The sequence below is a fragment of the Globicephala melas genome, chromosome 4 (assembly GCF_963455315.2).
Source record: "Globicephala melas chromosome 4, mGloMel1.2, whole genome shotgun sequence".
NCBI lineage: Eukaryota > Metazoa > Chordata > Mammalia > Artiodactyla > Delphinidae > Globicephala > Globicephala melas.
In genome coordinates, this window is record NC_083317.1 from 91,278,786 (window position 1) to 91,293,318 (window position 14,533).

The 14,533-nt window shown below is 36.0% G+C and overlaps 1 protein-coding gene across 1 annotated transcript in view; it reads right to left on the reverse strand.

Moving 5' to 3' along the window:
* NAALADL2 (N-acetylated alpha-linked acidic dipeptidase like 2) overlaps positions 1 to 9,777 on the reverse strand; it is an 801,118-nt gene extending 791,341 nt beyond the window's left edge. The window contains 3 exon segments of the mRNA XM_060297515.1: positions 7,486 to 7,989; positions 8,804 to 8,848; positions 9,632 to 9,777. Of these exon segments, the coding sequence (XP_060153498.1) occupies positions 7,486 to 7,989; positions 8,804 to 8,848; positions 9,632 to 9,777 (695 nt within the window).
* Positions 9,778 to 14,533: the final 4,756 nt, after the last annotated feature.

Here is a 14,533-nt window from a genome sequence, read left to right on the forward strand (position 1 = left end):
AGAGTTTCAAGGAAAGAGAGAACTCAATTGGTGGGAGATCAAAAAAGGGAATCATGGGAATTCCCTGGGGTCCAGTGGTTAGGACTCAGGCTTTCACTGAGGCACCTGAGCCACCCTCAAAGAATGCCTAGGATTGAGAAGGTGGCCATTGCACTCAAAGACCCTCTGTCAATAATCCTCATTCATCTTATTGGTGGGTGCTGCTCTTGTTCCAGACAAATGCCTAAGAATTGTGAAAGGCATAAGCTTTTATCTGAGTTGAGCCATTTAAGAGAATTCATGTCACTCTACATGACACTGAGAAACTGAGTGAAGCAGTTGCTTTACTTCAAGTCCAGAGCAATAAAATACTATGGATAATTAAATAAATCTAATCCTTTGTATTCCTTTTGTGATTAAATTTAAGACAATGTGCATTTGTTATCTGGAAAAATCAATGATAGAATAGCTAATTACTTCCTTTAGGAACCATCACTCTATTACTGTTAAATTCATTCTGCTGTCATTTGCATAAATTGAATTATGTGCACTTTTTAAATACATTTACATGTTTTTCTCCAATTCAAATGCCAGGTGCTTTATTGCCTTCATATCTCCCAACATTCCTGCTCTCACCCCGCTAAATACTGAAATTGGAAAGGAACAAAAAACACAAACAGTAGAAAAGACAGAAGCCAAAATATAATTCAAGACAGAGGAGGGGCAGAAAGATGGCTGGAAAGTACAGCTGGAAACCAGAGAACAGTTGCTGATGGTATCACCATCATCAAGCCTTGCATTTTTAAAGTGTAACAGCAAAAAATATAGCCCTGTGGGATCAGAGGAGAGAAAAATCACAGAAGATAATTTATAACATTTCCTAAACTTTCGAAGAATTAATCAACAGCTAAGAAAATGTGGTGTTTTACTTAATGTTTGTAAAGATCATTTCACAGTATAACTTAACTCATGGTTAATTACTTGTACCGAGCCAGAGAAAGATGAAAAATATTGCCCCTGTCCAAATAATGTAGAAATTTTTAAAAATCTAGGGATTTTATTTTATTGTTCATTTGCTAACAAATAAAATGCATCAACTAAATAAAATCCAGAAAGATTACATAAAGTAATAGACTATTTTTCTACTACAATATTCAGTAAACATGTTTTTAAATTATAAAAGGTTCATACATGCAAAAAGAACTATGAATGGTCAATTAAGATATAAAAGTTTGTCAACACTATTTTTGGCCTATCAAAACAAAAAAATAATGAGGACCTAGAAGGCTGGCAGCCCTACAAGGCAATTTGGTAACTAACACAAAGCAAACAACTAAACAAATTTCAACTCCCCGAATCTGTGATCTGCTTCCAGGAATTTATCAGAAGGGAATAATTAAATAAGCACACAAAGACTTACGTATGAAAATGTTTGTAGAGACAAACTAAATGTACATTTATAAAGGATGGGCTCAATAAATTCATGTCCTCTACATAAGGGAATGCCAGCAGCATTTTAATGTACTGATTCAATTCTGTATTTACTAGTTTGAAAAATGGTTCTCAATATATTGTAAGTGGAAAAAAATTCAAAAGCAGATATCAAAAAATATATACATGGTACAATACAATTTTGCTTCTTGTTAGGTAAAGATAGAAAGAAAGAATAAAATTATGGGGGAAAAGGTGGTAGGGTTATGGGTGGTTTTTACTTTATTTTTTTCCAACTTTCTGTATACATTTTACTTATAAGAAGAAAAAAAATAATGCCCCTTCCATAAAAAAAGATACCATATTAACCATAATTAGAGTAGCACATTTTCTCCTTTTCTTCTCACCATTTCACAGCATCTACAGCTGTCAAAAAGCAACATTCCTACATTCAAAAATATACTTAACCACATTGGCTTATTCACTTCAATTATTATTATAATTTATATTACGTAACTAAATTTTGAAGCTTTCAACATGCTTTACTCTGTTCAGCAACGTGCTTACGATCTTTAGTATGTATATACACATGCACACACATATAGATCATTCATTCAACAATATATATGATAAAGGCTCTGTGACTTATACAGGAGAAATAAAACATGTACCAGTCACATTTAAGCTTCTTCTAAGTTAAAGAGCTCTCGGCCAAATCTGATTAGACTAGGGATAAGCACTTGACAGAGTCACAAACATCGCTGACCCCCAAAGGGAAAACAATCATACTTCATTCTAGCCCCATAGGCTAGAAGAGGAATGGAGGAATAATGTATTGGAGAACATAGCAGTGGGTACTGGAAGAAGAATAAGGCAAACAAAAAGTAGTACAGATGGAAAGGGAGATAAATCACTTTGGTGGTTCAACCCTTTAGTAAAAATTAGAGGACTGTGGCTACTAGGGTCCCTGGAGTTGACTGGATCCAAATTCCTTATCAACAAGGCTCAGTCAAATGAATTCCTATTCACAGATTATTGTGTGAGCCCAGCCTCCTGTTTTGATACTTACAATAAACTTGCATTATCTAGTTACTGTTCCAAGTCACCAAAAGCATACATGAATGCAACTTTTAACGGCCTATTTTAAATCTCACGCATCTGAATATATCCAATATACATCTGAATATACACCATCTGTTTACATGAAGATACATGAAAGAAATCAACCACCACTGTAAGAGTGAATGCCTTTTTCAAATAGCAACAAGTATTTGCAGAAGTGACCAGGAGAATCTTATTAGAAGACTGATTAATACACACACACGGTATTCATATTCCTGTGCTAATGTTGAAAATGATTTCCTTTTATTTGATCAACATGATATCAAGTAATTGGCTTATGTGGGCTTTATTATGGGATAATTAGGTCCATAAACTGGAATATGCTGTCAATATGTCTATCAATGATTCTCTGGATCAACACATTATTCAAATGTATTTTTTTCTAAAACATTACACATAAAAATAGCGCATGTGTAATCTCTACACTGAGCAAGCATGATTCAGGGAATGCAATCATAAAGCACTTTTTTTCTCCCATTTATATTAATTGGGGTTAGTTTATTTGTTTGTTTTCCTGTTTCTGGATTAAAAACCCAGTAATTCTGGTCACTGTTAAGTGACCTGAGTTCCTCCAGTGAGTAATTAAAAGGTTCAGTGTCATTTAATAGTCAAAACTTTGAACTTTTCCCCACTTTTTGACCATCTCTAGATTGGGAAACTTACAGCCAAGGAAAGGAGAATAGTCAGTTTCTTCTGTGTTTTTACACCTCCTTTCTCAGAGCTTCTGACACCTCCAGGGTTGCAACAGAGCAAGTGAGAATAGCTAAAGCAGGAGCAAAAGATTCTCACTGGACAAGAACTTTCAAGAACTGGCATGGTACTCTGACTGTAGCAGGAGTAGTCAGCTGAACTTTCCACGTGTCCAGCTTCATCAGTTCTTTGGGGACCCACCCACCCATCCCACGACTGGGGATTTCTCACCTTCCTTTAACATGAGTAATGCACTCTCCTCTACCTCCTTCTTCCTTCTTCCAGGCATCTGACCAGACCTCTAGCTCTGTCTCTGGTAAGTTCTTTTCAGCCATGCAGGAAGCTTGCTTGCTCCTCCCCCGCAATCTCTCTCTTTCTGTTAGTCCTTTCAGGCTGCTATAACAAAGTACCACGGACTGGTTGGCTTATCAACATTATGTCATAGTTCTCGAGTTAGGGAATTCTAAGATCATGGCACTGGCAGATTTGGTGTGGTGGCTGATAAGGGCCCTCTCCCTGGTTCACAACGGATACCTTCTCCCTGTGTCCTCACATGACGGAAGGACTAGAAGTCCTGTGGGGTCTCTTGTATAAAATCTCAGCCCATTCACGAGGGCTCCAGCTTCATGACCTGAGCATCTCCCTCCCAGCAGCCCCACCTCCCAATACCATTACATTGGGCATTAGGATTTCAACAACATATGAATTCTGGGGCGGGGGGGACACAAACATTTAGACCATAGTGATTTCTCTCCCTCTTCCCCTCTCTCTCTCTCCCTGCTTGGATAGAGCCCCTAGAAGGAAACTTTGCCATAGGCTACCCCAAACCACCACCTCTTCTTCGGCAATCTTATCCACAACTAGCCAGTCCGTGACTTGTCATTTCGATTTCTTAGGTAGAAAGGCAGACACGCAGTTCTTCCAAGGAGTTCTATTAAACCCCTTTTTCATTGGACTTGAGGCTTCCTCCTTGAGAAAAGACTGGGGCTTACACCACCATTAGCAGCTTTCTCCCCAAATCCTCTTTTTCCACTCTCCTAGTTCTCAGCTTCTCTAACCTCTCCTAGGCTACAACAGGGTCATCATCTCAAGATTTTATACCATCTTTTTCTTTTTTCCTCCGAAGTTCTACATACTGGTCCTAGTAGTAGCAATTGTATTTAAGCCTCAGCTGAAAATGAGACATCAATAGTGATACTTTAGCATTTTTACAGTATCTGGTTTTGATTTCAGTTGTCACTTATCTAAAATCAGAACTTAGCATAGCCTCTGAGTAACTATAGCTACATAATTTAGTATTTTATAATTGTGTTATAAATCAAAATTTTATTTATAATACTTTGAATATAATCATAATATGAAAAACCTAAATGGTAAGTAAAATGATTTTCAGAATACATAATAAAATTGATGAATTAAACACAGATCTGTTCCTCACCTATTCATGCATTCATTTATTTCCTCCCTTAGAAAAATAATGATTCAATGTCTGCTGGACAATAGTCTAATGATGGGCAAAGCAAGTAGGTCCATTCCTTCATGGAGTCTGCAAACTTATCTATTATAAAAAGAGTGTCTTTTATATTGCATAACTGTTAGGATGTTTGGCAAGAACTGACATAGTCTTACAGCACGGGCAGGAATGGAGAACAAATAGAGAAGAAATACAGCAACTGATGAACAAGACAGTAGATTGGTGAGAGCCCAAAACTGATCATAAATTGATGAAAAGAAACAGGAGGAACCCATGATGTACAGAGCCAATGCCAGGATAACTTAGTAAACACAAGAAATCATAATAAGGCATGTGGTTAGCGCGACTACTGGGGGAACAGTTGTCTTTGGATGAAGAGTTGTAATTCGAAGAAAGTTACGTAAACATATTTGTACCAAAATATTATTTTTTGATGAAAAAGACCTATTATCTCAGCAAGGAAAAAACTGTGGCTATCTGACAGGACATAATTGTGAATTTGTGCCCAACCACTGAATATTGCTTAGAAGTAAAATTGCCAGTGGTTATATTTTTTAAATATATAGTTTGTTGATTTTTGAGTTTAAGAGAATATAAGCCTTATGGTAATACAACTCCTATTCTGAGGGAAATGATGAATATGTTTACTTAATTATACATTTTCAACATTTTAGAACCAGCTGCCTATTTACAAAAAGGACATGTCAGTTTTTAAAATTGTCTACGATGCTGGGAAAAAAAATAAGGCAAAGAAAGCCAAAGGAAGATAAGGAGAGAAAATATGCAGACTAGTTAGTATACAAAAGGCATGCCTGTAAGTTCTTTATGATTTCAATACAAATTTGACTCTGAACTTACTAAAAGCCAAAGTAAAGAGGGAAGCAGGCTAGGTTATGAGATTCATTGTGTCCATCATTAAAAACTAAACAGTTGCTCAGGAAAAATGAGTTAAATCCATGGATCCTTTTCCAGAAGACACTTTCGTAATGAAATGAATGTCCACCATGAAGTTAGAGTAGACAGAGTTTTATGGAATTCTTCTATTTTCTTTCTTCCTTTCTCTCTCTCTCTCTCTCTTTAAATAACATCCCTGTGCTGGTTAGATCTAATTTTTGGACAGACCCCTTGCTTTTCCCCTGCTACAGGGATCTGAACGCTTTGGGATGAGTTTTTCCAGGCTCTGAGTCAGCAGCCTGCGTGCTGGGTTCAGACAACCAACGGAACAACTGGTAGGAGGGCAGAAGGAAGGGAGAAGCCATGGTACTTCTTACTCTGTCTTCAGTAGTACCCCTGGCTGAGGTTACATCCCCACTGCCAGCCCAACCCCTGCATTTGTGTACGCAGAAAGTTCCAGCTTCCATCAAGTTACCCCAACTCCCTTTCTCCAGCGTAGGTTTAGTAATGGCTCCATTTTGTTGTTCATCTCTTGGCTACCTCAGTGTCCCCTGACTGGCCTCTCAGTTTTTCATCACTGATGGAATTATTTCCCTACTTTAAATGCCCTCTGCTTTAAATATTTAGGGAGTTTTCTTTTATGGTTGGATCCTGACGGATACAATCACTCATTATAAGACAATGCTATATCTTTCACTCAATTCACTGTAAGTAATTTTACATTGAGAAATACCATGGAAATTGTTAGTATCTGCATATGACACATCCAGAGACGCTTATGCAACAGTAAATAGCAGACATAGAAGGGTGTAGAAAACAAATTCCCACAAGTCATTCAGATGTGATATTCAGAAAGAGAATTATAATTTGCCAACGTCAATACATGTGATATTTCAGCACACAGATTAAATGGTGCACCTGCAGTGGGCATGCTCCCTAGAAGATCCCTAGAAATGCACATGTGCCAACATCTTGATGGTAATAAGTCAGTGTAACCCAGAAGGAATATCCTTATGACCTAGTATCCTTCTCTCTCATCTGCCTACAATCAACAAACATGATTCACCTAGGATTATTCTTTATTGCCAGGTATGGAAGACATATGTGGAGGCTAATATCGAACCTTCCTCTTCCAGTTCCTCACTTCTCTAAATATGTTAACTAGGGAACTCTTTACAATTAAACATATATGCTAATGATATATCAAGCAACAAAATTTAAGTTACCCAATAGCTATATGACATGAGTGGAGCTTTTCCCAAGAATTCAGAATTATTAAGGCCTGATAAAAAATATTTTCTTACCATTTAACTTATTAACAACACATTCTGGCTAGAGAGGTCATATGCAAACTTACCTTAAAGAGAGAGGTGACCTTTTAGAATTGCCTGATATATGGAATGCAATGTGTTTCAATAAAAATACTCAACTGGGAAACTCAGTGATGCAGGGGACCAAATACGAGCAGTGCTTGTCTTACCTCCTGTCAGTTATTTCAGTCCATAAAGCAAGTTTATTTTATTCTGATGTCATTAAAAATTTCAATCGTATGGCTAATGCCCTAGTTTTTATTACACACACATCCAGCAATCTTTGCATCCCAATTTGGCTTACCTGGGCTTTCCCAAGAGGGAGAAAATACACTGGCTGGAGTCTATTATCTCCACAGTAGTTACAGTTCTTATTATCAATTATTAAAGCAGCACCATAAATTTGCATTACAGTATCGTAAATCTGAAAACGTGCACCCCCTCTGTGAAGGGGTTGCTGGTTAGTTATGTTTCTCAGCTTGTAAGACTAACCTTAAACAATAGAAAAATCACAGTATGATATTCGCTGTAAGACATCTCTCCCAGAAGATGCATCCCACCAACATCCATTTCTTGCATACCTACCTGAAAGACTTCCTAATATCTTCTGCTTGGATTGTCTTGAGAATCTCTTGGTGTAACTGAAGATCAAGTGTTCCTGAAGACGTAGCATTTGAAGAGCAGTTTTTATGTGTGTAATAGCCTATCAAAATTCCAGAAATAAATAAAATGCTTGCTGTGCAAAATAGCTTTAAAAGGCGGCAAAAGTTGCAGGGGTTGCTCTTTGGTGCAGATCTTGTATAATGGGTCACATAGTCAGACTCTTCTTGAAGTCGCTGAAACCTTCCTTTGGGTGAAGTTGCTGGTTGAATGGGATCAAGACTGAGGTCCGCAGTCTCTGAATTCTCCAGGTTCTGATTCTCAGCACTATCTAGCTGGAACTGGTCAAAACCAGGCTCCTCCAGTTCCTTTTCCATGTCCCACTCTAAGTCAAGGGCAGTGGCTTGGAGGTCATCATTGTCTAGGTACTGTGAATGTCCTGGAGCTCTTCGATCTGCATTGACCTTCTGATAGGCCATCTTTTTACCTGTGAAAATAAGAGCAGTATATTTTCTGAAAATAAATCAACAAAGAGAACCTCCAAGGTGAAAACAAAACAGTAATCTATATTAGCTGTTCATAAAATGTTAGTGATTTTAATCAGGGGAAATACTTCATTCCTATAGAAAATCATGTATTAATTATTTAATCTTATGTTTTGCTGTTGATGTTTACTATAGAAAAAAGACAAACAATAAATAAAAGTAGAAGGCACCTGATACAAAAGCTATGAGAAGACATAAAATACACACACACAAACACGCACTATTCTTTTGAAGCTCAGAATTAAAGTCACAAATGCACAACTGCATTAAAGACAATGTATTACAATGAAAGCCAAGTTTAAGCTTATACATTTTCAAAATCACTTTTAAGAAAAACTGAGGACAGAAGCAATAAAGTGTGATTTGTTAAGTTAAGGGGGGAAAAAAAGACCCTGGGATCAGTTACATCACCAGAGCTAATTTTAAAAACACAAATTCAGGGTAAGAATGAGGACAACAAAATGAAGTAGCACCTCTATAGAAATCCAAGAAGCAAAATATGGTGTATTGCCTAGTCATGAGTTATCAGAATGACTGGAAAACTTTAAGGCTACCATAGAAAGCCAACATGTTTTATGGAATTAGTGACATGAATTGGCCTGGCTCGCTGAACTTTAAATAAAAGTCTGGGATGGCATCCATCCAAAGAGGGAAGCCTTTTGCCAGGATAGGAGAGTTTAGTTTCATAACCTTGCTACTGAGTGGCAGATGGAGGCTTTTCTCCCCTACACAGTTTTGGATGACAGTTTGTTGTATCCTGCAGAGCAGTATTAGGAAAACTGGACTAATTAACTACAAGTGGTCTTCAGTCTGTATTCAGTAACACACTGGTGTATTGTAGTTGCACATTAGGAGTATTTATACTTAAATTTTCTGTGTATTAGATTTGTCATCCCAGCTGGATTCTAAGGTCCCTCACTACGTTTTACGATTTTTCTATGGACCCCACTGTGGTGAGTGAAAAACAGAGCTCAGCTGACAACTGATCTGCTAAGTGTCTTAGGGCGGGTTGTTAACAAGTGAACTCTAATGAAAAATATACAAAGACTTCATGAAAGGGAGTGGCGTTATGTACAGAATTATGGGTATATACAATTCCAATCCTGGCTGACAGAGGTCCGTATAAATTAAAATGTCCTGAATGTTTAAGAGAGTTCAAGTACAATTAAATATTAAACTTTACAAAATAAAAATTCTAATTCTGACTAGATTTCTCATCTGCTACGATACCATTTTTTATTTATTCTTGTCCAGAGCTGATTCAATAAAGATGAGTACCTAATATATATCAGGTATGGGGATAGGCAATGAAAACAAAGATGAACGGGTCCCTATTCCTCAAGTAGGGAATAATTCAATAAGAGAGACAGACATTTGAACAAACAAGTATGTCACATAAAATATGCAAAGCACAAGGGAGACTCAGGGGTGACAGATTCTAGCAGAGAATATGGGAAATAATTCCCCACCCAAAGTTATTTCTGAGGTACTTCTGGAGAGAAAGGAGGAGTTAAACTAGGACACACCAGGGGTGTGAGAGGAGAACAGCCAGGCAGGGGAAAGTGTATAAGCACACGGAGGAATACAAGTGCACGGTGCATGGTACGTGGACCATTTGAAAAATCCAGACTGGTGTGCGAACCAGAGTTGGAGAAAAAGCTAGGAAAGGGTGACCGTAGGCAAAAGGCTTAACTTCTTTGCAACACAGGGTCTTCATTTGTGATATGGGCATGGTGATAATATAAACATCATAGTGCTGTTACTAGGAATAATTGAGACAGTGATCCTAAAACATCCATTGAGTGTCACGTAGGCTATATAGGTTTGAAGGGATATTTCTGGTTTTAGAGGAGAGAGGATTGTCAAGGATTGTTGGAAGAAATAAAATGAATTAAATAATGCAGAAGAAATTATATAATTCTGCAGGACATTGTGGAGAAGGGGAGCAGGTTGCATAATACACACACGTACACTCACACACGTATATGATAGGTTTTTGCTTGTTTTTTTCGTTTTTTTTTTTTTTTACAATTAATCTATATGTAGAGACTAAAATATTTTTTAAAAGTACCACATGACATAGCAACTCTTACCATGCAGATATTAGTTGGTACTACGTATTAGAACAGCCTCAGGAGTGACTCTGCAGACCCCTTTCGTCCCTCCCTCTTTTCCTTCCTCTTTTCCTTCCTCTCTTCCTCTCCCTTTTTTCTGCTTGGCCTGGTTTCCATGATGATTCAAGAATGTGCATTATTTGAATTCTGTCTTTGGTCACATCAAGACAAGCAGAGAAAAGAAGTGCTATATGGAGTCAGTGATAATTATTCAGACAGGTTAGGAGATGGTCGATTAACTGATAGAAGAAGACTTTAAATCACACTTGGTTAAAACAACAACAAAAATAGTACAAGACAATACTAGAGAACAGGAAAAACCTGAAGGCAGTAGAAATAAAGTAACCTTTAAAATCCATGATTCTAACCTCTCTCATATTACAGAAGAGGAAGCTGATGTCCAAAGTTGAGTCATTTCTCATTCTGAGAAAAGTGATGTTTGGGGACACATAAGGTGATGTGTGGTTTTATAAAAATATGAGATTAATAAGTTAGTCGTAACTTAATAAGTCGTGGGGTTAAATACCCCACAATCCATTTTTTTTAATGTACATTGCAAAATACTGCAACATCTTGGCAGTAGTCATTTTTTTTCCTTGTTTGGCTTAAATATCAATCAGTTCCTATCTTGACATGATATTATGATATTTACTTCTCTAACTGTTCAGTTTATGCATTATTGATTTACTTAGACACTATCTCAACACAGTTTTCTAGACTTTTTCCTCCCATTTTAATGATTCAGAGTCTCTCTAAAGGTTTTGGGTTTTTTCTGGTTTTTATTTGAAATTGAATTGTAGAGTGTGTTTTATGCTCAAGGAAGACGTGGCACACAGGAGTTACTACAGAAATCTGAAATCTCTAATTCTGACCTCTAATACAAACATTCAAAGTCATTTCTCTACAAATCATTTACAAACCAACTGCAGTGATGAGGAAGAGTTTTCATTTCTAGCCTGACAATAGGTATTCCATCATCTGTACATCAGCAATTTAACGCTTTTCAAACATCAGACAGAGCCATCAATTAGAATGTAATGTAGATACAGATATTAACTCCTCACCATGATGGATGTCTGCCTGACACCCTTACTACCACTTTTGGACTCATTACACATTTATAAATTTACACTAAATTCTATCTTCTAGGAGAGCAGTATCTGGGTAGATCAAGCCACTTGATGTAAAAATAATAATAAAAAAAAAACCCAAAGGATTTTAGGAAAATTTCCAAGAAAATAAGTATGTGATGACATCTATAATGAAGCATTTAACCACTTATTTGATAACTTTATATTAGAAATCCATTAGAAATTCATTTCTTTAAAATTATCTTGCCTTAAGGAAAATAGTGTAGCTTTTCACAAAAAGCTGACAGTTTTGTTTCACTTAAGGTATTTAAAATGAACTCCTCAAAAATTAAACTGAGTAGCAAACTATTAAATAAAACTAATAACATATTTAAAGTAAGCACCAATTATTTCATTTGTCCCACAAAGAATGTAGCTTTCTTTAAAAACCTACTCCCCATGAGGTCAAGTAAAGGAAATACCACACTTTTTTCAAGAGAACTTTCAAATTCCCACAACGGAAATTTTATATTATAAAAAGAAATCTTCAGCAAAATTAGCATGTCTTAGGTGTGATTGCATAATTATGCCAAACTTCATATATTTTCTGTAACTGATGCACATGATTCATTTAATTTATATTGTCATATTATTTATAGCTACCCTATATGAGTAATTTAAAAAATACAAGTATTAGATTTTGGAATCTACCACATGAGTGTTTCCCTCAAAAATATGTACTTAGGTGTAGACCAGTCATAGAAACTTGCTACATTTCTTAAAACAGAAATATTTGTAGCATCCGTACATTCTATATTATACTTATTTTTATAAAACGCAATTTTTATGAAAAGTACAATGCATTCCCCATGTTTTCAACATATCTTATTTGCTTAGGTGAGATCCTTTCCCACCCAGGCCCACAATGAAGGCTAAATTGTTATTAAAATTCAATATACTCAAAAGTTTATCATTTATATACACTTATTCTTTTCTAAGGAAAAGAAAGCAAATATAAGATGAACTAAAAGGTATTTCTTCTATACTATGACAAGCTTAGATCAATAAAAAATGAAGTTGTATTTTTACTAAGCATATGGGTAGTTTAAAATAAATTGATGCTTCCGAATGCTTTGTTTCACACATTTTTACTGGCTGAAACTAAGTAAATTATGTAGAAATAAAAGATGAATACAGAAATAGGCTGAAATTTCAATATATAAAATACAGTCTCTGGATGCTGCAAATCTAACTTAACACAACATCTAGCAAATATTTTAGATGATAAATACATGTTAAACAAAAGTTTCATTTTAATAAGTTGTATATTACAAATGTCACTTAGAAATATGATTATGACATGTTATCTTGCTCAGCAATCACAATGAGGGAATTTATTACATGAATGCCCTGACCTTATTGATCTCTAAATTAGCAGACTCTATAGTCAGACTACCTGGTTCAAGTCCTAGCTCTGCTATGTAATTTAGACCAGTCACTTAATCTTTTTATGCTTAAACCCCGTATTTGTACAGTGGAAATAATAAGAGCGCTGTATTTGCAGCATTACCAAGAGTAAATGATATAAATTATTAAAGATGCTTATAACAAGGTCTAACATGGTGTAAGTGATCCACTAACAAAGCACCACCCCAGAAATTCTATAGAGTTTAGGAAAATAGAAGGATTTGGCACTTACAATTTTAAAATACAGACTTAACGAAATTAAATTATGACCAGAGGGCTTAAGTTTCAATAACAAGAACCTGGAGATAATGAGAGATGGAGCAGCGCGCTCAAGCACTTCTGAAGGGGAAGCATCTGTTCGTCATTAGCTGTGGTTCAGATAGATAGGAGAGAAGTGTGGCTAATATGTACATAAAAGTCATTATTACATTTTACTTGCAACCACCAATTCTATATCTTGTTATTATAGAGTTTTCATTTCAGTCAATTTACAAAAACAACAGAGCTTTTCCATAATGCTCAAGAATTCAGTTTAACAGTTCCAGGAATTAGTGATAATTAATCATGAACATGGGTTATGTATGATTTTGGTAGAACACCATGTTTGTCGTAGGTGGTTGACTTGATCCACTGACTAGGATGATACCGATAGCATTTTAACCCAACCAGTATAAAAGACTGTATAGATCTTATTAGAACTACGAACACATCTAAAGGCTTTTCTACTTGTAAAAGTTATTTTACAAGTAAAATAAATAAATGAGTCTGGCAGATTAACTTGAAAACATAAGGCAGAATCTCAATTTCCGATGACAGCTGTATGATTGAATCTTTATCGTACAATGGGGAAAAAAAATATATTCATATAGTGTTTCCTGAAGCTTTGAATACCAAATCATTTGCTGGTTGGAGTAGATTGATTGGAGGCAAAGGCATTTCTTAGAAATGTCAGTGCACCATCAAAAGGTATTCATTATGCACCTTCGTGCAGCATTACTTTAGATGCTGCACCAGTGAACCAGGAGTGCCCAGAGGGATTTTTAAATTTAAGTTTAAGGATATTCCTTATAGGCTGAAAACACTTGACATAAATTTTTCAGTATGAACCTAGTTTGTACAAATAAAGCCCATATTTGTGGAATAAATTTTTGTTGTTGAAAGCTTTAATGTCTCAGCTTGTGAGCAGGGACAAAGATAAAACTATAAAAAGAGTAATTCAGAAGACTGTTCTCTGACTTAATTTTTCAGTATAATGAGATTATTTTTCCCATCTAGTTTTGTGAAATGGCCTCAGCAATTGTTACAGTGTCTGGAAAGGTGGTTAAGAATGCCTTATTGTAAATTTGTATATTAACTGCATAAAAGAAATGACAATAATTATTTGTTGTTCGTGCTTCACTAACTGAATAAAGAGTCTATAAAGTAAGGGGAAGTTATTATCTGTGCTTTATTTTTAGAAAAAAAAATTAGGCCTAGTCTACCCTGCAACAGGTAATAGCACACTCAATTTAGGCAGAGCAGATCATTAAGCTGGAGAGTATAAAATTAAAACTTAACTCTGAGGCCTGAGTTACCTTGATCTCTAAATGACATGTAAAAGGTATGCTTCTAAGATGCCAAATTAATGAGCTTTAAATTGCAAAGTGAAGTCAAAACCATCTGAGGGAAAATTACTTGATGAAATCCAGCAGGTTTGTGTAAATGTGTTTTATATCGCTTGCATATGTATGACCACCTGCCAGTTCCCTGAGTGGGCCTGCCTTTCTTTGGGTACCTGTATGTAACAGCAATTTGTGTAACACACTCTAACTGAATGGTTAGTTGGGCCCACCTGAGA